This window comes from Ilyonectria robusta (genome assembly GCF_021365365.1).
Source record: "Ilyonectria robusta strain PMI_751 chromosome Unknown BGZ61scaffold_42, whole genome shotgun sequence".
Taxonomy (NCBI): domain Eukaryota; kingdom Fungi; phylum Ascomycota; class Sordariomycetes; order Hypocreales; family Nectriaceae; genus Ilyonectria; species Ilyonectria robusta.
Genome location: NW_025764476.1, coordinates 22335 through 43532, shown reverse-complemented (window position 1 = coordinate 43532; position 21198 = coordinate 22335). Strand labels below are relative to the sequence as shown.

Genomic DNA, 21198 nt, shown 5'->3' with positions numbered 1-21198 from the left:
GCCCAATGCTACCACAATAACCAAATATCAGGCTTTTCAATTTGAAAAAGTTAAAACAGCAATTTAAACAGTCGCAGATTCGCGTTCGAATGCTTACTTGCTGCTTCTCCGCCTCAGAGCGCATCTCGACTGGGACCACGACAAAGGCCCCGCGCGCCGCCGCGCTGATTATTGCCAATTCGCTTGCACCAAATTTACCTAGAGTAGAAAACGCACAATATTCCAGATCGCTTACTTCTTGCCGTGGGCACCAGACCCAAGGGCTTACTGGCGGCCGCCTGGTTCCGACCTGACCTGTGAGATGAAAATGCCTGCAGCTCAAGTCTAGCAATATTTCCCAATGCTAAGACGCTCTTAGCCTTTGCCTACAGACTGGTACCGCAACCCGTCCGGGTCTCTATGATGTAGCTTTTACACCCCCCCCCCCCCCCCAAGGATTGACTTTGCTCAGAGAGTTCAACAGCTGCTTGGCTGGACGCCGATGATGCAAAGCAACCAAGGGTCTAAGCAAACTTTATTATCCATGGAGTAGAACCCAACAGGGATGGCTGTAGGAATGGCGAGTGAAGGGGCAACGGCTCAAGTTGAACATGTGATCCTTTGGGTCCGAAGTGTAATCGGTAGCGATATTTAAGCCCGGTTGTCCGTCAAATTTTCCCAACATAGACTCATCATCCTTCATCCCATAAATCGATACTCCACTCCACTATTCAGCATTTACTACTCCATAATGCCTATACCACAGGGTTCATCATATGGCATCCCACCGGTTGACAGGCCCTCAACTGGATATACGAGAGACGAAGCTCTATGGTTCATTCGCACGAACATGGAGGCATATCATAGGCATATGATTCATCTATTCGGAGTTACACTGCATTACAGAGCATGGCTCAAAAACATCAACCACTTGCCCGAAATGACAATATCAGAAGTCCTTGATACAGGCAACAAGTCAGTGGCATTGTATGTTCCAATAGGCCCTCATTTTTCAGCACTCAGTCAAGTACTTCACAATTACATCTATCGCCGGTGGTTCCAGCCGTATCAAAGCGAGATCGAATGCCACCGCTTCCTCTGCAAGGTTATCACACCACCAGACCTACCTTATGACTCTTCACCATCAAAGACAACCATCAGCAGTGTTGTCGCCTTAAACAGTGTCATCTGCGCCGAGGTGCAGGCACGTCACCAGGCTTACGACGAGTTGGTTGCTTCAGGCCAGGAAATAGAGGGCTGGCTACCTGAGAAACTAAACGACCACAGGCTACATGTCCTCCAGCCGCTGTTTCAAGCCCTACTTGTCATCGTTTGTGCCGACAGCTATCGAAGCGAGAACTCAAAAACCGTTGGCAGGCTTCCTGTGCTTTTAGTGCGTACAGGTATCGAGGAGCGTCTTAGTGCGCCTATTACCTTTGAAAGCATTGTCGACAAGGTTGATGTCGGAGTAGACTCTGGGAGCACTGTTAGGACCACTCTCGAGACAGCGGTTGATTTCGTCATGAGCTTGGAGGCCCGGGAAGCTGCCGCATTTGGTCTTCAGCCCGATCCCATAGCTGCGTGGGAATCTGTGTCGAAAGACATCACGCGCTGGTGGAAAGAATACCTTGGAGATGAGCCTGTGGTTGGCCCTAGCTCTACATTTGTCGATTCTAGCATGTGTTCAGAATGGGGTGGGTTCGGCGAAGAGTATGAAAGCCGAATGATGGCTATGGATGAAAGTCGGGTGCTGCGAAGGGAAGCTAAGAGGCTATCGGGTGATTTAGTGTCAATTCTACCAAACTCCTTTTCTAATGAGACTTAATATGATTGGCCTCCACTATTCCAGGCAAATTTTCGGTCGCTATACGCTACGAAAGAGTGGAGAGGTGATTTAAGAACCTCGGATTCGGGTGGTACAATGCTCGACTTGTTACACACTGACTTAGGAGCTACTTGTAGCGTATGTATTGTGAACCCAGTACGATAAACCCAATCTCAACCCGTTTGCTGGCCTGACAGCATCACCCACTACCCACTCACGCCAGCTTGGTGGTAATTCGAGCCAACCTATTGCTGAACAGCCAGACTGGAATGACAAAAAGATAGGCGAGCCACAGCAGACCTGCCATTACGGCGAATTGATTAACAGGTCCCATACTCTGCATCCAGCTGACAGATGCATAAGAGACGCCAAAGGCCACACAATTCTTGGTTAGATTGACGAGAGCGCCAATGTGCCCAGCTCGCGATGGCAAGCAGTCCACAGCGTACGTCAAAAGTACGTTGGCGGAGCTTGTCAGGCCAAGAGAAAGCATGGCCCACCCAATGCACACTTGGATCCATGTTTCGGGTCTCCGTAGACCGTATCCGAGAACTAAGCATCCAGCAGGGCTAATCAGGGCGCCGAGGAGGACACTAGGCAGTCTCGTTGCCGGGTCGTGACCGCGTGATGATTTGTCGGCGCGATTAGACAAGAAGTCGGCCAGTAGACCTCCAATGGGAAGTCCAACCAGCAGTCCTACCAGGGGTGCGATGCTCAGAAGCCCCACGTTGAGAGAGTTCCATAGCAAGGGCGGTTGAGCATATACCGTGGCGACGAGGATGGAAATGATGACCGTCCAGCCAATGGTCAGACCGAAAACGAACGTGGTGACTAATACTTGAGGTGCAGCGATGAGCTCAAGCGGCTGGATGGTTCGCAGAATAGCGTCTCTCCAGTTCATCTCGACATAATGGCTCGAGAATGATCTCTTCATCCACTCCGTTCTTAACCACATGCGGGTGGGGGACCCTTCAACCACGGCCTCAGACTGATGTCCGGGAGGCTCAGCGTACTCGACGCTGGTTTCTTCAGGCTTGGCATCGTCTTCTACTATGGCAACAGGTCCACTTATTCCCATCGCATCGTGTGTTGTTTCTGGTAGCATAAAGATGGAGCTCATGAGATTGAGACCAACAGCTACAGCCAGTATTCTTTGATACCACCTCCAATCACCCACGCCTTGTGCAACCGCTCCAGCAACGACTGGACCGAGTGCAGATCCAGCCGCCAGAAAACCTACGTACACCACCATTGCTCTCGCGAGTTGGTGCTGTGGGAAAGTTTCCGCGACAATGGTCGGCCCCAGAGCTTCAATGAGCCCTCCTGCTAGGCCTCCCAAGAGACGGGAGGCTCGGAGCGAAGAGTACGAAGGTGCCTCTGCCGACCATATATTCGTTGCAAGAAATAAGACGAGCGATAAGAGGATCGTATATCGTTTGCCGATGAGGGACGCTGCTGGGAGTGCGAAGATGTTCTGAAGACGTGGAAGTTAGCTGTGTTGTTGCCATACCTGGCCTTGAGGCAAGACATACGGAGAGTCCGAGGGTCAGTAAAACATAGGTTGATAATTGAGATGCTTCTTCTTGGGTGCAGTGGAACTCCTTGATGATAAGCTCAAACAGAGGTGGTACTCCTGCGGCGAAAGCATTGCCCAACAAATTGTAAAAGCTGACATTGAGTAGGATCAAGATCCGCCACCACAACGGCCAAGTCTGTCTACCATGTCAGCATATTCAAATTTGACTTGTGAGTTAGGTGGAACTTTACATACCCAAGGAGACATAGATATTGCAGTTGTGACAAAAATATGGATATCAAATAGTATGTAATATGCCTAAATGGGGATACCGAGTGCTCTGATCAGAATTTTGCGATTCCAAGCCGATGATAAATAACCTCCAGGAAAATAATATTATTCTGGCTTGATTATAATTCCCCTTATTCCTATTGGACTGCAAGATATTTCGGCAGTCGAAAGGCCGTCCGGGGAGTCAACGGGATGTCCCGGTGAGAAAGTGGACACTCAGATCACCCAGCAATCAGCCACATACAATAATCTGGGGAATCCGGGGAAGCCTCCCGGGTTTGGCTGCATGGCGGTATGAACGGCGATTGATGACCATAATACCAACCGGCTCTTCAATGGACCCGGATTTCCGAGCGATCTAGTTTATCTGAGATGTGCCGGGCAAGCGTTTGGAAATGAAGAAGCAGCCACACAATACTCTTAAGGATTACTACAATATTCTGCCCCAATTTTGCCCAAGATGAACACATCTACGGAGACCAAATGCCGCTATAACAACTACTTCGTGTCGGAAAAAGATCTGAAGTATGTGCCGCCCTATCTTCGGGACGTTCCCGAGACACCAAACGAGGTGCAATGTCCAACCAAGGGCGCTTGGCCGACTTGGCTGGAGGGAACATTTGTGAGGTACATACAATTCCTTTCGCCGGCTAGAATATCCTGTGCCGTCCATTTCGCGCATGGGTGTCTTATCAAGAAAGAATGCTTGTTAATCTCATTTGACACTCAGAGTTGGCATGGGTCGTTTCACAGTCCCCCTTTCTGAAGATGGCTCCAAGCCGAATGCTGTGCTTCAGCACTTTTTTGATGGCCTAGGCATCCTGCACAAATTTCGGATGACCGATGGCGAAGTCTTTTACACCAGCCGTCACACGTCTGACGGTATTTTAAAGAAGGCGAAAAAGAATGGCTATTTGACTACCTCAATGTTCGGGATTAATGCGAACACGCCACTGAAGCACGCTCAAGACCCTTGCTCTGCCCTGCTAGGTGCTCAGGTAAGTTACATTCAATTCACACTTGATTGTATTGCATGACGATATACTGCCTTACTCAATATGATTTGAGCTCATCAAATCATGTAGCAATCGTTCTACTTGCCGACTGGGTACATCGGCCCTGATGAAGCCAACATGAGCGTCGTGCCGCGCAGAGGCATGCACCTCCTAGCTGACGACAACCCTTATTCTAGAGGGACAAAAGCACAGGATCCTGGGACTGAAGAGGTGTGGCATCTCCAGTAACCTTTGGTTCGCCTCACAAAGCTTATGCTTTTTCACAGGTTCTGGTTCATACGGACTTTAACTTGCTGCAAGTCTGCGACGCCAAAACCCTCGAGCCCAAGCGAATGCTCACATATGCTCAAATCGACCCCCAGCTCGCTGGGTATGGTATTTGTGCACATCCCCCAAAAGACCGAAAGCGCGGTTGGACATTCAACTATCTCATCAACCCCGAGGACGGCGTCATGTCTGTTTTCGCTCTGGATATAAAGTCCAAGCCAGTTTCCCTGCTCTGGAAAACTCCTCTCCCATGCAAGCCTTGCTACATCCATTCAATGGCTATGACGGAAAGATTCGTGGTTTTCATTCGAAACGTGAGTTTTGCCTTCTCACTTCCTCGGCGACATATCCCATGTGAAGAGATAAACTGAACATTGAACCTCTGTGATAGCCTTTGTATATGGATGTCAGCGACACAACCAAGCAACTCATGGAGGCTTTAGAATATGAGCCCGAATCTCCTACCCAGTTCTATGTTCTCGAAAAGATCACTGGAAAGCAGTAAGTTTATTTTGTCTAGGCGACTGTCCTTATTCTCTCCGGGTCGTCCACTATACTCAACTACATCAATGTTTGAGCTAAAACATACCTTGCGTTTTTAGCGTGGCAACTTATGACGGCAACGGATTCATGTTCTTCCACTCTGTTAACGCCTACGACTACGTGGATGCCAGTACGGGCGAGTTGAATATCCACGTGGACCTCTGCAGTTACCAAGGTACTTATATCCCCTATCGCGAGTACAATCTGAGCAATATCGTCGACCCGGCTGGGCCATTTCAAGATGGTACATTGGTACGGTACGAGCTTGCAGACGTGGAGAGGGCAGATCCCGAGGTTCCCGGACGCGTCACTATCGCAGCCGCTATTACTGAAGTGACCTCCGAACTACCACGAATTACCAAGAGCGCGTCTATGGTACCGGGGTATCGCTACGTGTACTTTACTGCTGGGAACGGCGGCGCATCTCCGGGGACAGCAGTGCCAATCGGGCGCCTGGGCAACGGAATGAAGGCTGTTCAAGCGGCCTTCTTTGGCAGCATAGCCAAGTCTGATTGGCTCACCGGGACTTATAAGGGCTGGCAACCCGAGAATGGCGAGAGCTGCCCTTGCGAGCCGGTCTTTATTCAACGACCTGGGGCAACGGAGGAGGATGACGGTGTGGTATTGACAATTGTCATCAATCGCGAGGGAACGCACAGTATCCTTGTGGCGTTGGATGGAAAGACATTCGAGGAGGTAGCGAGGGCAGATATGCCCCAGGTATATGCTCTAGGTCCTCACGGGTCGTTTGTCGAAGGTTCTTTCGGTTTGTGAGAGCTCCTCATTTGATAGTTTGTGGAATTCATGAAGAAATTGAACACTATTTGCTTCAATTGCGGATCTCTGGAATTTAAGATCTTACACTATCATATAAGAACCCTAAAATCATCAGAATCGTCAGCCCTTTTTCCCGATGATACGATCACATGCATGAGTATTTTCTTGATTCACACAACTATACTCCACACGCACCGCCTCCAACTCTGCCTCGTATTTATGGGCACGCGCCATACTGGATGGCCTCAAACTTAGCCGATGACACGCGAGATGAGACCGGCCAACAAGGAGCTTGATGCCAATTGGGTCGGTCCAATCCGAGACGCTAACCCCAACTCCGCAACCGCGCGGGTTTCGCTATGCCTGCTGATCGGAGGCAAGTGGGACAACGGGGCATCCTGCTTAAGTACTAGTTACTCCGGAATGGCGCAGCTGATTTGTAGAGACGATCCTGGCGGGGCGTTCGCGATGGCGCCTTAGAAGCCGGATCCTCGTAGACTGCTACCAATTGACGTGAATCTCGCCTCACAAATAATAAGCTAAGGGCTGACTAAACGCGACTGGCCAAACCTTTCAGCCATGATACGTTTGTGTTGAACTTGAACGGCAATAGTGACATTCGGTGCTACTCTCAGGCCTTTGCGGTGACACATGTAGCATTCTGAAGATATGCACATGTTCTAGAATTTGAGCTGTGTCTATATGCTAGTCCTTTTACTTTTAGCCCAAGGCATAGAGCGTCTTTAGGCCCCGTCCGCTCTCGGTCACATGTCGATGTCTGGATACCGCTTCCTGATATGTATGAGTTCTGGTCTGCTTGAGTCATCGGCCTCCTCTACGTGTCTTCGGTGGTTAGGTGATGTGGAGTCGCTCTTCGCTGTCTACACTCTGTGGAGCGAACCTGATTTGACTGACATCGATTATGCCTTTTCGGTGTTTCGGTGATAATTGAATTGCCGACACGGCCAAATACCGCACTGTTCGGCCTCCATCCCATGCACAATGCCCGATTACGTGAACATCAACTAGCCCTTCTCGATTCTAGTCCACAGCGGAAATGGAGCCATGCAAGTTTTGGACGTCCAGGGATTCCCAACACAATACGAAAATGAGATCTTGGACAACGATTATCGGCAGTTTATGGCATAGATAAAGGGTGCCTCTAAAAGAGCCTAAATATTTCAGGAAAACTACTAATAGAGAGGTGTCAAGACCTTGATACGACTTTGAGACTACCGTTTCGGTACAAGATACGTCAACTAGGCAAAGACCTGGCTCCAATCCTCATGTTCGCAATACTCCTTGAATGTACGCGGCTGACGCGCCAGATTCTCCCGGTTGCTATGGGTGTAGACAGATTCCCAAATGCCATGGAACTTGAACATGTCGCTCATGTCGTCGATGGCATGAGGCGGCAAGCCCGCTTGCACCATACCGGCCCGACTTTGCTCATCCGTCACTTTGTTGTATGCGATTTTCTTACCCGTCACTTGACTGAGAATGTCGAGCTGTTGCACGATATTGAGCCATTCCCCATGTGCCGACACTACCTTGCCGTCCCCACGATTGAACTCGCCCGACTCGATTGCCAGCCGGACAAAAAGGCCAAAGTCGTGGTACGTATCCAGAAGCGGCATCTGGGTGTCCTCGGACCAGACGCCATCGACGACATAGGTGCCGTCTCCAGCGGGACGCGGCCGGCAGAAGGTGGTGAAGTTGTTCATATAACCACCAGCGAATATGTCGACGAACGGAACTCCAAGGCTCCGCGCATGGTCAGAGATGAATGCCTTGGAATCGAAATGGTACACCTTTGTAAGTTTGCCGCCCGAAACCGTGGTCGCGTTGGCCTCTGAGGAGATCAAGAGTAACTTGACGCCCACGTTCTTGGCAGCCTCGACCATGGCCTTTCCTTCAGCCGCCTCCCGGTGCTCGTCCATGTGTTCCCAGAAGTTGGTCATGATCTAAGTATTTTTATGAGTTCCACGTGCATTAACGGCCCTTCGCGAGACTTACGAATACGTATTTGGCGCCGGCAAATGCCTTCTCAATGCCAGCCGCGTTGTCCGCACTGAGGTTGCAAGAGACCACCTCGACGCCTTGATTCTCGAGAGCCTTTGCTTTTGGCTTCGTGACATCTCTTGTCAGTCCTCTGACACGGTAGGGCAATGTGGAAGCGGCCAAGTTGTTGATGACGCTGCCTCCCTGAAGCCCCGTGGAGCCCACGACGGCAATGAGTGGGGCGGAAGCGTTGCTGGAGATGGTCATTGTGTTGGATTGGTCGAAATGAGTCTGAGAAGCTAACAAATTTGTTCTTATCGAATAATAGTGTGCTTTGAGATGAGATGGTGAAGAGATATCGGCCATAGATAAAGCCCTCTAACATAAGACAACGTCAGACGTGTAACTGCGCCTTGACCGAGACAACGGACATATCAATGTGCCGAGAAACCGCTTTTGGACCGAGTTTTCCTGTCGCTGTGTAATGTCCAAGAATACAAGCATGTAAACGTACCGAGAAACCGCTGTCGGACCGAATTTTACTGCCGCTTTGTAATGAGATACGTAGCAAATGTGCTGTCGGTGTTTCGCAGATGCCGGGAGACGCCGGAGAGATGCCGTCGGATGGATTTGATACTCAACTGTGGGGACATCTCGGCGGCCGCTCTCACAGCTGGAAGGGCAGAAACATCTATTCTCATATCCTTAAAAACTCCCATTTCAATTTTATTTTTTCCCCCCTATTTCTCACAGGAAGCTGAAATCCATAGTGAACAATGTGAGCAACCAGGTCATCCGCATGCTCTTTGTTGGGACTGGCATTTCCTTTCTCTGCAAGTCTTCCGGTCGTTGGCTAATAATTGGCCAAGTTTGACCATCTGTTGGACGAGGAACATCGCACCCTACCCCGAGCTCCCTCATGAACAGATCAACGAAGCAAATGACTACATGTATCAACAATGAAACACGGGGTCGAGCTGAGTGTAATCGCGCTGTTCCAAGCTCTGGACGGACAAGAAGCCCATTTCGGTATTCCCAAGGATAGGCCCTCTATTTCGCCAGAGGCCTTACGGATGTGCATATTCATGTAACGAGGAACGATCGCCTACCATGGTGTCAACATCTGTGCATAAAGCACTACATCGTACATAGATTAGTCTGCAATTGCCGAGAGAGAAAGGAGGCGACTTTTTCTTTGGCTGAGTAATACGCGCGCGCGGTGACACAGCATTCTGTAGCTTCTACCCCATCCTTGCTCCAGGAATCCAGTTCATCTTCTCACATTTCTCGTCTCATCTTGCCGGCAAAGCTGGAGTGGCCATTAACGACATCAGACCTCTCGTTGCTTTCACGGGGGAAAAACATCCAGTATCACCAATCTTCAGTTCCAATCTGCTGTCGGCCACAAGCTCGGGCTTGTTTGACTCAAGATGGCGCACGAGATACCGTTCAGAACCGGCTCTTCATCATACAGCAATGCATGTATTCAGTCGGGCAGGGAGAGCGGCCAAGCCTCGGCCATCTCCTGCTTTCAATGTCGGGGCCGGAAGGTGAAGTGTGATCGGTTGAAGCCGAACTGCAGTCGATGCGTCCGACTGGGGGACGAATGTGTGTTCCCAACATCGCGACAGAAGCGAATGATACGGAAGAAGAACCCTGCTGGCACATTGGAGACTCGGCTAGGTAGGTTTCCGTGACACCGTTCTTAATGGACTGTGTCAACTGATTGTTTCTTGAAGCTCGATTAGAGGAAATGCTCGAACAAAGCGGTGGAGCAAACGGGCTACTCAATGACCCCGTCTCCCTTGGCGAGGAAGACCGACTTGATCTGGACTGGACAGACATCAACCAATCGGATTTATACGGGCCGGCGCCGGATGACGTCCCTTTTATCCCAATGATGGCCATGTCATCACAGGAGGTCCCATCTCCGGGAAACGAATTGATTGGGCTTGGTCAATTCGAGCAGCTCCCACCCTCCCATTTGACTGAACGACTGTGAGCCTTCTGGATTGCCGTAGCAGAAGTCGACAATGCTAACTGCCATCATAGAGTTGCCTTGTATTTTGATGAGCTCAGCCAAGACGCTCCAATGTTGCACCGCGCGCGCTACACGGCATCTCTACGTCGACCTTGCCACATGCGTCCGCCGATGTCCTTGCAATACGCCGTCTTGGCTCTGGCCGCAACAACACGTCAGGAGTTCACACATCTGGCCATGCCATTTTACGAGCGCTCTAGGCGATATGCCGAGGCGGATGAGATGAAGGTGAGTGTATATCCCGACACGGTTGAGCGAGACGCAATCCTGACCTTTCGGCCAGGGCCAAGGAGAATACTTTACCACCATAGCCCATACGCAGTGTTGGTGCTTACTGGGATCGTTCGAGTCACAACACCTCATCTTCTCTCGCGCGTCTGTCAGTCTGTCCAAGAGTGTCCGGATGGCCCAGATGCTATGGTTGCACCGCCTCGACAGCCCACAGCAGCCGACGGACCCTCCGCTTCAGCCACCGAGAGATTATTTTGAGGCAGAGGAGCGGAGGAGAACTTGGTGGGTCGTCTTCTGCTCAGATCGTTTCGTGAGTGGTATTACAAGTTGGCCGGCCCTGATTAACGATAAAGATGTGAGTAAATTGCCTAGGTTGAGAAGCGCAAAAGGCTGACGCATCAATTAAATACAGATCGAAACTCGATTACCAGCTTCGGACGAAGCCTTCGACATGGGAACCAACGAGCCGACTCCATGGCTCAGAGACGCCCTCCGAGGGACCGTTTCCTATTCTCCCTTTGCTGGCAAGGTGCTCACAGCCCATACTTTCTACAGAACTCTCGAACATACATTCCGGTCCTTCTCTCATGACGATGTCGAGAACACCACGGACGGTCCTTACTGGACCCGACAGCGAGGGATTGACGCCGACCTATCCAACATGATTCTGTACCTCCCGGAGAGCCTGCGCCTCCCCCAGTGCGCGTGGAACCGAAACGCTATTGTTGTTAACGTCGGTATTCACACGTCCGTTATTTGCATACACCGAGCAGCGTTAGCTAAGATAAGAGAGCTCGGCCTCTCAGTAGACCTGTTTGCAGACAGCAGACTCCGGCTTCTGCCCTCGGCAGAGCAAATACTAAACGCCCTAAAGTCAAGCGGCGACATTCAAGGGGCCATGAACGACCATTTCTTAGTATTTTCTGCCTATCTTGGATCCTTGATATTTTTAGAAGACTACATGCAAACCCAAAGTCGACAGAGCGAGCATAATCTCCATAATCTTCTTGGTGCAATGGCCGGCGCTGGTGAGAAGGACCCGTTCTCGCGCTCGCTAGCAATACAGCTTGCGACAGGGATGAGACAGGTCGGAATGGACTCGAGCACTTTGGACAGAGTAAGAGAGCAGACACAATGGACAATTTCCTATTTTGACTTTATTGATGACGGGAAAACAGGTACAAGAACTCCCACCAACATCCGTGTCGGTACCTATTCTCGCCAAACGAGACAAGGCATCAGCGCACATTACTTTCTGTTCAATTTTACCTTCAAGGATGGATGATTACTCAGGCTCACCAAACCGAATAGAGGCGTATATGGGACTATAAGTGCACTCTAGCCTGGGTGGCGAGAGCATACCGGTTGTTGTGTAAGGCATTCCGCCTCGGGAGTTAATATTGTACAACGTATTATTAAGGTCTAACTATGAGTGTCTTTGTTGATACTTATTTTGGAGGGCCGCCATTAGGAGCATATCGACTAAGTTTCCTGATTCTCTCTCCAAATATATAGAGAAGAATGGGAACTGGGAAAAGCCCTATAGCGATAAAACCAAGAACACTAGTTGCCCAATCAACCCCCAGCCTTTTGTACATGGCTGCCGCGAACATGGGGAATCCTGCACCGAACAGTGCCCGCACTACGGCGTTGGCAGCGAGGGCGCTGTTTGCATTCATCAGGTAGTTGTCGATGATGTAGGTTTGGCCTTGGAGAAAGATGCTGCGAGTGCAAAATTAGCAAGCCATATTGCAAACATGTCGAGTGGACAATACACACAGCATAACACCCATTCCTAGCGGAACCCCGGCCAGTGCTTGTGGCACCCATGAAATGCGAGGGTTCGACGTCCAGGCGAACCAGAGAAGCCCAACCGGAAAACATGCTCCGCCAATCATCATGGGGAGTAGCCGCTGCTCAGGTGGCAAGCGGCCCTTCTCGTTGATAATCCGTGTAAAGCGCGTCTTGGAGAAGATGACAATGATGACGGCCCCGAGTATGACGCCAACTATGATGGCCAAGAATGGAAGAGCACTAACACCGCTCTTCCACCCGCGATCCTCATGAAAGGATACGGGATATGCTTCAAAGAAAAGGTAGATGAGACCGTATACAAATGACATGTAAAGGGTCACGAAAATGATAATTGGCTCGAGCACTAGCATTGCAAGTGGCCGGACCAGAATTCTGTGGGCCATCTCACCGAGATCGACAGGTGTTTCTTCTGCAACAGCATGCATTGCCCAGTCCTGGGTCGAGAGACGGACTGAACGAGCTTTCCTAGTCAGCAGGCAAGATTCTAGCGTCTCAGGAACCGTAATGAATGCAATTGGACCGAACAAAGCTGCCATGATGGCTGTGATGTACGCTGTCCACCGCCAGCCCAGTGAACTTTGGGTTATAAAGGCACCCATGATGGGACCAGCAACAGGACCCTAAACAACCAGATTGTGAGCTCTAAAGCCGTTGACATGACACGAAGGAAGGAGACTCACAACGAAATTCGCACCAGCAAAAATGCTCATGGCAATGCCGCGTTCGACGGGGGGCCAAAAGTCAACCAGTGCGCCGCCAACAACGCTAAGGGGAGACGAACCAAACAACCCGCTCAGAAATCGGCAGACGAGGACGGTTTGAACATTTTCGGCCGTGGCCACAGGGATCTGGAAGAGTGCAAAGACAAAGTATCCAAGGAAGAGAGGATATTTGCGGCCATATACCTCGGACATGGGGCCGAATATAAGAGGACCGAAAGCGAAGCCCTATCAATCGATTAGATACACAGCGACACCGTCCTGTAGCCGCAAGCTAACACACCAGGACAAATAAGCTTGTGCCTAGAGTCATGACCTCTGTCGACACGCCGAACTCCTTGGCAGCGGGCAGTGTCGCTGTGCTGAAAATGCTGCTCGCGAACGTGACAACCCATGTTAACATGCCCAAGGAGACTGTAACCATCCACTTCTTCCGGTTTGGCCAATTCATGGGGTTTTCTGGGTCATCTGGGCCGTCCCAACCGACTATTTTGCGGTTCGTATCGTGTCCCATCATAATTTCTTGATCCGGGTCGTCGGCCATGACGGTTTCGGATGAAGGGCGAGGATCCCGATTTTGATCGTTGGTAGAACTGTCCCCGGGGACAAACGACAAGGGAGGCGTGGAGCTTCGACAGTCGGACGCCATAGCACGGGGCGTAATCGGGGGATAGGGACTGTAACTTGAAGCAAACAGGAAGACCTCGCCGCAAGACCTTAACGGTATCGAATACGCCGAGATAATTCAGGTGCACGGAGCGTGTCTCCTGTTCTCCCGTTAAGCAACGGGGACAAGGTTGACTTTTAGGGACTCGCCTGGAATTATACTTACGGCAAGGGATACTTAAAAAGCAGCTGCGATGCCGCAGCGATGGTTCTTTACCGGCATGGCTAGCCGATACTCTAACGGCCTCTTGTTGCCATGACAGTTGCTGGGTGGGTGTCGGCCACCGAGCCTCCAGCAATGCATTGTACATGATACGGGGAAGCATCTCGATCAAGTCAGCACGACATCAGATCGGTCATATTGCACGCTGCCGGGACCGAGAGGATCCGTTGTGGCACTGTCCAACGTCTTGATCCCTGCAAATAACCTGGTAAGTTCGGTCTTGACCGTAACCCCTTTAGGCCGTGGTCGGTCCGACCGGTCTTGAAGATAATACCGGCGGGCCGCGATCAGTCCGATCTGGTCTCCTCTCTTTTCTTCCACCGCAGATACCCTGACCCTGTAGCTTTCCATGATGCATCTCCTTGCGGTTGCTGCAGACACTCGTGGGTAGTTCACCTTTGGCGGTATACCATACTCTCTCGCTTTTTCTTGGTGTTCCCGTACATAATTTCCATGCAGCCGCTTCATTTATCCCAGCTATAGAACTAATTATTCATTCTCCCTACCCGGAAACCAGCACCAGCCTATGTCTCCGGTATCGAGCTATTGATAAATGCCACTGCTTATTTGTCGGCGGTATCAAAATGATGCTACACGAGAAATTAATTCCCCGCAAAAGAGGCGGCTTGATATGTAATAAATTGCCCGAGGTGTAAATGACAGGAAAGACCTGAGAAAAATGGTACGAACAAAATACGATGAAAAAGAACTCGTAGATGGCGCTTCTTTCGACTGGTGTAATCATTTAAGAAAAAAATACAGCATGATTGTGATAGAAAACTTGACTGTTGGAGTTTTTCAGACTGTCGGGCTTTCTCTTACTCTAATGCAATATCAAAGTTGAACATTGATGTCTACTACCTACATTTATATATATATGTACATGAGGAATGAAACCCAGCTCAATAACCACCGCCTTCAACTTCTCCATTCTTATCTCCCTCAGAGACTAATTCAACCATGTTCCTCCAGATCATAGCAAGCGGTCTATGGCAAGTCTTTCTTGGGTTTGGATGTTTCAACTAACTCTCACATTCCGCCTTGATGATGAGATCCAAGCTCTTAGGAACTAGGATTCACCTGCCAGACGTCAAGGGTAACCCAAGGACCCGGGAAATCGGTGACGGCTACCGCGAGGATCTCATTGAGCCAAGAGTACTTGCTGCTTCCCGTCTCAAACTTGACTCTGTCCAGAGCAGTAGGGCCAGAGATCAGTGGCCCAGTCGAGTGAGTGTAGATGTACGATCCGTCATCCATCTTTACCACGGAGTGGGAGTCCACATTGAAATTTCCCAAGGCATCAAACGCACCAAAGTCGGCTCCCACAGGAAGAACAGTGCCTTCGAATAGTTAACAATGACCAACAGCGTTCATCTTTTGAGATCATCGCATACCATTGCCCTTGGGGCCTGACAACGTCCCACCAGTGATGGGGATGGCGACTCGAGTTCCTGCCGGACCTGCCCCAGTGTTGATGGTTGAACTGAGGGTAAGGTTCATCCGGAAGAGGTATGCGAGAGTAGGAGGCTTAGGAGTGGCTACCGTGGCTCCGATACTGCTAGCAACGAGAAAAAAGGTAGAAAGCAACATGTTTGCAAGACTGAAACAATAGAGTTGTAAAAAACAAATAGATCGAAGCTGCTGCTGCTGGATTTCTAACGGGGATGCACTGGGCGAGAGCTTTGGGTGAACTGAAGAACAAGCCGTAAAATAACAAGTAGCTACCCTTATACGAGTCTCTCTCAGACCGGATGCCCTGGGGAGAAATGTTGCCGATTACTCGAGAAACCCTCAGAGAGTTCAGTGACGGCTGAAAAGCACCAGGGCTGACAAATTCCAATCAGCAAACAACAGGGACGGACATTGGCCGGGGTTTGTAAGTCGACCGTAGGCTGAACAGCGGAGGCCGATTTGCGGTGGGACTCAATTATGATGTCTTCGGCACCGGCCTTGAGCGGGCCTTCGGTGTTTCCAAGTAACAGCGCTTTAGTGCGTGCTAACAAAGTCGGAGAAATCGCAATACACCATGGTAAGTTACGAATAAAACTCCAATTTATTAATCTTCCCAGCCAGTTATTCGTATCAGTTGTCTTTAAATACAATCCACTTCCTCGCTATCTACTTGCATCACAAATATTTTACGCTTACATCTCCTCTACTTTACCTCCCGCCATCGAAATGGCTCGCAATCTTCTAATTACTGGTGCCACCGGCAAGCAAGGCGGCGGCGTTGTCGAAGCCGTCCTCGCTCGTTTCTCCCAAGATTTCAACATCCTCGCCGTGACGCGCAATGCACAGTCGCCGTCAGCCGTGCGCTTGACCAAGAATTCGTCCTCAATCAAACTTGTCGAAGGAAACCTTGACGACGTGCAGTCACTGTTTCGAGCCGCGAAGAAGGTTGCTTCCGGCCCAATCTGGGGTGTTTACTCGGTCCAGGCTGCGGTAACGAAGGGTACGACGTTCGAGGGGGAAATTCGCCAAGGCAAAGCGCTCATCGACGAATCCATCAAGAATGATGTAAAGCATTTTGTGTACAGCAGCGTCGATCGCGGAGGCAACGAGCGGTCTTGGAACAACCCAACCCCAATTCCGCATTTCAAGTCGAAGCATCAGATTGAACACCACCTCCGTGACACGACGGCAAACGGGACGAGCGGCATGGGCTGGACAATCCTGCGTCCTGTCATCTTCATGGACAATATCACGCCGGGCTTCCAGGCCAAAGTTTTTATGACGAGCTTGCGCAATACAGTGAAGGATAAGCCATTGCAGTGGATTGCCACTTCCGACATTGGCGTCTTCGCAGCCGAGGCCTTCCACGATCCGGCACGGTTCGACAAACAGGCCATAGGGCTTGCCGGAGAGGAGTTGACCTTTGAAGAACTGAACCAGAGGTTCAAAAATATCACGGGCAGTGGTGTTGGCACGACCTTTGGGCTGCTAGGAAAGGCTCTCAAGGCGGGAGTGGAGGAAGTTGGTGTGATGTTGGACTGGTTCAAGGACGATGGCTACAATGTGGACATGCAGTTAGCTAAGGGCATCCATCCGAACATCAAGGATGTCGAGGGGTGGTTGAAGCGTGACAGTGCCTTTGTCGCGCGATGAAGCTGCGAGCGAGCTTTGACTCTGGGGAGTTGTATAATGCAGTAGCATAGATATTGTGTGTGTGGATAAGCCCGGTGTCTGAATTAGCCTTGTTGTCTTAATCTTTCTACCCGTCCAATTCATTAATTAGATGTGTTACTAGCCTTTTAGGCTGGACACAGCCGCATGAGAGTGACAATACTGGGAATAGCGACGTGGGGGGCTCAAACTCGACCGGTTCAGCTGACCAAGGTAGTGGGAAATATAATGTCGATTGCAGGAAGTAGCTGCAGTGTTCAGCAGATTTACTAAATATTAATTAAGTAGAAGAAGGAAATTAATAACATAGCTCTTAGGATAGGATTCAAATTGACAAATAATTGGGTCAGAAATTGGTATGTCAGTTAGTGAGGTCGGAATATGGTCTTTGATGTTATACTACCCTAAGCCAACATCGGAATTGCAGAGTGTATGGATCAAGGCTTCGATAAATGTATTACAGATTGGTCCCTGATAATGGTGCCGTGGTTTGTGGGGAGGTAGCAACTCTCAATTCAGATTTCATTACCGATCATCAATGAATTCCCATCAATCAATGAATTCCCATCAGGATCGTCACCTCGGGATTACCGTGAAAATGTGTAGTCGTTGAAATTGAGAGCTTACGCATAATGTGATAGGTCTGACTAGCCAGCTAATAAGGGGCGCCAAACTCGTGTCCTGATGTAAGTAGATCACGAATGTCGGCGATTGCCACAAATTAGGTGTGAATGAGGATGCCGATTGAATACAGCTGCGACATGCTTTTGATAATGTTTTACAGTACTCAAAGGGATATATTATATTGAAATAAATTTTAAGGACATAATCTCTCTAAATACGCTGCTCCATGTAGCTTCTTTTGAGTCTATATGTTTACGCTAGGGCCGATATGCAGAGGCAGAATAGCTATAGCGAAATGTGCTTAGCATATGTAAGAATATTCCAAGGGGGGTGTCATAACCTGGTCCTCTGGACAGTTAATACGTCAGCTGGTGCGCCTTGTTACTTGCTACAATTGCCATCAATCTTTTGCCTGGGAGCGTAACGGTTAGGTTTGCTTTAACATTTATCTTATTTTAGGGTTCTAAATATGTTTACTTCTGCACACTGCCAACACAGTTGTAATACTAAGGTCCTCCCCACCTTTACGACTTGTCTATTCTATCTATCTCGACCTTTTTCAGCAACCCTGTGTACATTTGTGCTTGTAATAGCCATAGTACTTACAATTGGTAGTGCTGAGCTTATAAATTGGTAGTGTGCTGTAGACATCATTGGGTAGCTGTAGGTCTTCAACACAGCCGCTTTCTGAAGAATTGTAGGCCGGTTAAATTAACTTACCCTGCAGAAGGCAGTGAAGCTATTCTGTTTACTTATCTTGATTTCAGATTCTACAGTGTAGGTACTTGATGTATGCAAAAATAAATACCAGAAAGTAATATTAAGTTATCTAACTTATAGGCTGAAAATGAAATATCTGTAGTTTGTTTAGTTTTTGCTAGCTTTACTTAATGATATTCAATAAATTAAAATAATAGAGACAACTCTAGTTTGCTATATGTAAGCTAGGCCGGTCCTGCCATCTCACCATCAAACCTTGCAATAGCAGCCTCCAGCTCCTCCCGCTTATACTCAGGGCCATCCATCTCATATAACTCTACCTTCATATTTGCAAGCTTAAGCTCTCTTTCCCAATGTTGAACACGAGAACTATATTCAGACTCGCGTATAATAAGGATCTTCAGATTGATGACTTGGATCTTTTCGTCAATATAGGGTAGACGGCTTTGTGCAGCCTCTATCTGTTTCTTTTGTTCCTCGGGGTTGTAAAGATGGGCTTCTTCGCCGGCGAGTATATCGTTGAGCATATCTCTTTCCTCCTCTAATTGTATCTTTTCCGCTCGAAGATAGTCCAGCTCACCGTGTCGACTGGTCTCGCTCCACTTGAACTTGTGTGGTTCGGGAGTCGACAATAGGTGCATTCCATCGGGGGCAACTTTCGACAGCCACGTCATGATAACGCCCGTTTTCGTTTCAGGTCCAGCTGGCTGCATCAAGTTCAGATTTTTATCCAAGCCTTGGGCCTCTTGCTGTCCCAGAGGAGTGTTTCCAGACGTCCGGCGGTCAAGAATCTCTAAGAAAAACACCTCATTTTCTTCAGTGTTCAGATTTTTATCAAGGTCTTGGCCCTCTTGCCATTCCAGAAAAGTCTCCTCAGATCTCTGGTCGTCAAAAAACTCCAAGAGGGACACTTCATCTTCTTCAGGGAAGTCGTAGGCGATTGATTCTTGTCGTCCTTTTTTTTCCACAGGCCTTTGGCTGTAAGAAGCTTGGTCAGAGACCAACTCATCCCCCTCCTGCTCTTCGATATCTGGAAGAACGTATAACGCGAGCCTCTCTAGGTGATACGTCACGTGCCTCTGCATGGTTGGAACATCAGAGAACGCTGTGGGACAAAAGGGACAGTCGCGATGGGGTTTTGAGGATGATCCGACGACGGCAGCGACCATATCCGGCAATCCATCCTCTGGCTTGTGCTCGTGTCTCTTGTCGTGTAAATGCCGTAAATAGTCGGGCTGCGTTTCGAATTCTTTCCCATGGATGTGACAGTGCCATACGCGGCGGTGTTGATTCTCGTGGTCGATCCAGTCCTGTCGCAGCCCGTAAACCCGGTTGGGATCATTGCAATCCTCGTACGTGCAGTGATAAGGCTGAAGGTCATGGGTCTGGTGTACTCTGCTCATCGGTCATCGTCAAGCTCGTCTAGTCTCAACAAGTCCATGGTGCTTACCGCCACTTGTCAGGAACAAGATATGCCTCGGGGCACAGAACGCAGCAGTAGGGGCAGGAGAAGTACTTGGTTTCAACCAGCTTCTTCGGAGGCGATGGCCATGTCAGAATCTCTCCCTTTGGGCCGATTACTGTGGAGACACGGCTATGTGTTGATATCACAGATTGGGTGTCGCCAAGTCCTGGGGCGTCCGAATTGACCCTTGTCGCTGATGTTGCGATTGAATTTGGATCATAAAGCTTCTTGCCAACATTCTCTGAGGCATGGACTTGCGTAACTCTCTTGTTCTGCTCATCGGTGGTTGTTGGCAGCTGCATCTCTGCCATGTCACGGCCCAGTATCTCGGCATGTTTCTTCCAGTAAGCAATCTGTTGTCTCCTTCGAGAGTTTGCAATGCCAGTTCGTTGAATCAACCAGTTGTTCGCTGAACCATAATCTGTGAGAAGCTGGTCCTTGCTCAGCCCAAGTTCACAGAGTTGCTCATCAGTGAAGTCTTGCTGCAACTTCTGTTGCTGCACGTAAGCGACTCGCGAGATCTCAATCTGTTTTTGGGCTTCGATGTAACCTGTTCGATCTTTTTCAGGAAGGTGCTTGTACAGGTCCTTGACAGGTCGTTGAAGTCGGGTGCGCGGGCTGCGGATCCGTGATGCAAGTTCGTAGAGCGAGTCTAGCCTTTTGGCGATGCTTTCCAGTCTGAACTCGACTTCTTTGAACGATCCAATGCTGCCGAGAGACGACAGCGAGGACTCGTCGTCCGAAAGACCGTCATCACTCGAATACGCTGCCCCTGTTTGATGGCTGCTGGCGTCCTGTTCTAGGGGCAGTCGGTCGCCCAGGATAATCGAGGCCACTATCAGGGTCAGCTTGTCGATGGACTGTTAGATCTATTACTCACAATTCTCCAGATGCTCCTTCAATTCTCCTAATAGTTCGGCCAAGGAGGCTTTGACGACGGGCGCATCTCGGACACGGTAGTCAAGCGACGCATGTCCCACCTGGTTCATGCCCAGACTGCGAGCCCACAGTATGAACCTCTGATATTGAGTTGAGATTCGACTCTTAGAAGGTAAATCACTGTTTTTGCCGTCATCCCACGGCGCGTCGGCCAAGGCCACGAATGTTGAGAGAATGCAGCGTCCAAGAGGCTGGAGTTCAAGCTGAGGCTCCGCCATTGTCACACGATATGCTTGCCTAGATTCACAACAAACTGGTTCGCTCATGAGCGGTGTTGAGCGTATTGCGGCCTTGATGATGTCGTGATGAAGATCTCGAAGGCGCGAATACGATAAGGAAAGCCCATTAGATACCCCGCCTCAGCGGCATGAAAGTGCAAATGAGCTGCAATGGTGTTTGGCTAGTTGGCTGCACCGT

At 49.7% G+C, this 21198-nt stretch overlaps 8 protein-coding genes across 8 annotated transcripts; 4 read left to right on the top strand and 4 right to left on the bottom strand.

Annotated features, from left to right (window-relative positions):
• Positions 1-919: 919 nt before the first annotated feature.
• On the top strand, positions 920-1804 carry BGZ61DRAFT_499839 (uncharacterized protein; the record flags this gene model as incomplete). Its single annotated transcript, XM_046251450.1, has 1 exon — positions 920-1804. The coding sequence occupies one exon, from the start codon at positions 920-922 to the stop codon at positions 1802-1804; it is 885 nt and encodes a 294-aa protein (XP_046095490.1).
• A 214-nt stretch (positions 1805-2018) lies between these two features.
• Positions 2019-3587, bottom strand: BGZ61DRAFT_540302 (major facilitator superfamily domain-containing protein; the record flags this gene model as incomplete). Its single annotated transcript, XM_046254888.1, has 3 exons — positions 2019-3278; positions 3337-3516; positions 3576-3587. 3 exons carry the CDS (start codon positions 3585-3587, stop codon positions 2019-2021), a joined length of 1452 nt encoding a protein of 483 aa, XP_046095489.1.
• Positions 3588-4071: 484 nt separating this feature from the next.
• Positions 4072-6211, top strand: BGZ61DRAFT_540301 (carotenoid oxygenase; the record flags this gene model as incomplete). Its single annotated transcript, XM_046254887.1, has 6 exons — positions 4072-4238; positions 4342-4609; positions 4697-4837; positions 4894-5208; positions 5286-5395; positions 5497-6211. 6 exons carry the CDS (start codon positions 4072-4074, stop codon positions 6209-6211), a joined length of 1716 nt encoding a protein of 571 aa, XP_046095488.1.
• Positions 6212-7473: 1262 nt separating this feature from the next.
• On the bottom strand, positions 7474-8482 carry BGZ61DRAFT_540300 (NAD(P)-binding protein; the record flags this gene model as incomplete). The annotated part of the gene is made up of 2 exons (XM_046254886.1): positions 7474-8178; positions 8231-8482. 2 exons carry the CDS (start codon positions 8480-8482, stop codon positions 7474-7476), a joined length of 957 nt encoding a protein of 318 aa, XP_046095487.1.
• A 1163-nt stretch (positions 8483-9645) lies between these two features.
• On the top strand, positions 9646-11944 carry BGZ61DRAFT_433657 (uncharacterized protein; the record flags this gene model as incomplete). Its single annotated transcript, XM_046243925.1, has 7 exons — positions 9646-9902; positions 9983-10213; positions 10268-10484; positions 10568-10635; positions 10695-10842; positions 10900-11604; positions 11666-11944. The coding sequence occupies 7 exons, from the start codon at positions 9646-9648 to the stop codon at positions 11816-11818; spliced, it is 1779 nt and encodes a 592-aa protein (XP_046095486.1). The 3' UTR covers positions 11819-11944.
• On the bottom strand, positions 11936-15500 carry BGZ61DRAFT_499835 (major facilitator superfamily domain-containing protein; the record flags this gene model as incomplete). Its single annotated transcript, XM_046251449.1, has 8 exons — positions 11936-12152; positions 12267-12922; positions 12983-13249; positions 13305-13698; positions 14116-14212; positions 14505-14535; positions 14991-15250; positions 15305-15500. 8 exons carry the CDS (start codon positions 15498-15500, stop codon positions 11936-11938), a joined length of 2118 nt encoding a protein of 705 aa, XP_046095485.1.
• Positions 15501-16088: 588 nt separating this feature from the next.
• On the top strand, positions 16089-17015 carry BGZ61DRAFT_485965 (uncharacterized protein; the record flags this gene model as incomplete). Its single annotated transcript, XM_046249790.1, has 1 exon — positions 16089-17015. One exon carries the CDS (start codon positions 16089-16091, stop codon positions 17013-17015), a length of 927 nt encoding a protein of 308 aa, XP_046095484.1.
• A 1586-nt stretch (positions 17016-18601) lies between these two features.
• Positions 18602-20999, bottom strand: BGZ61DRAFT_540295 (uncharacterized protein; the record flags this gene model as incomplete). Its single annotated transcript, XM_046254885.1, has 3 exons — positions 18602-19772; positions 19828-20677; positions 20723-20999. The coding sequence occupies 3 exons, from the start codon at positions 20997-20999 to the stop codon at positions 18602-18604; spliced, it is 2298 nt and encodes a 765-aa protein (XP_046095483.1).
• Between the last annotated feature and the right edge of the window lie 199 nt (positions 21000-21198).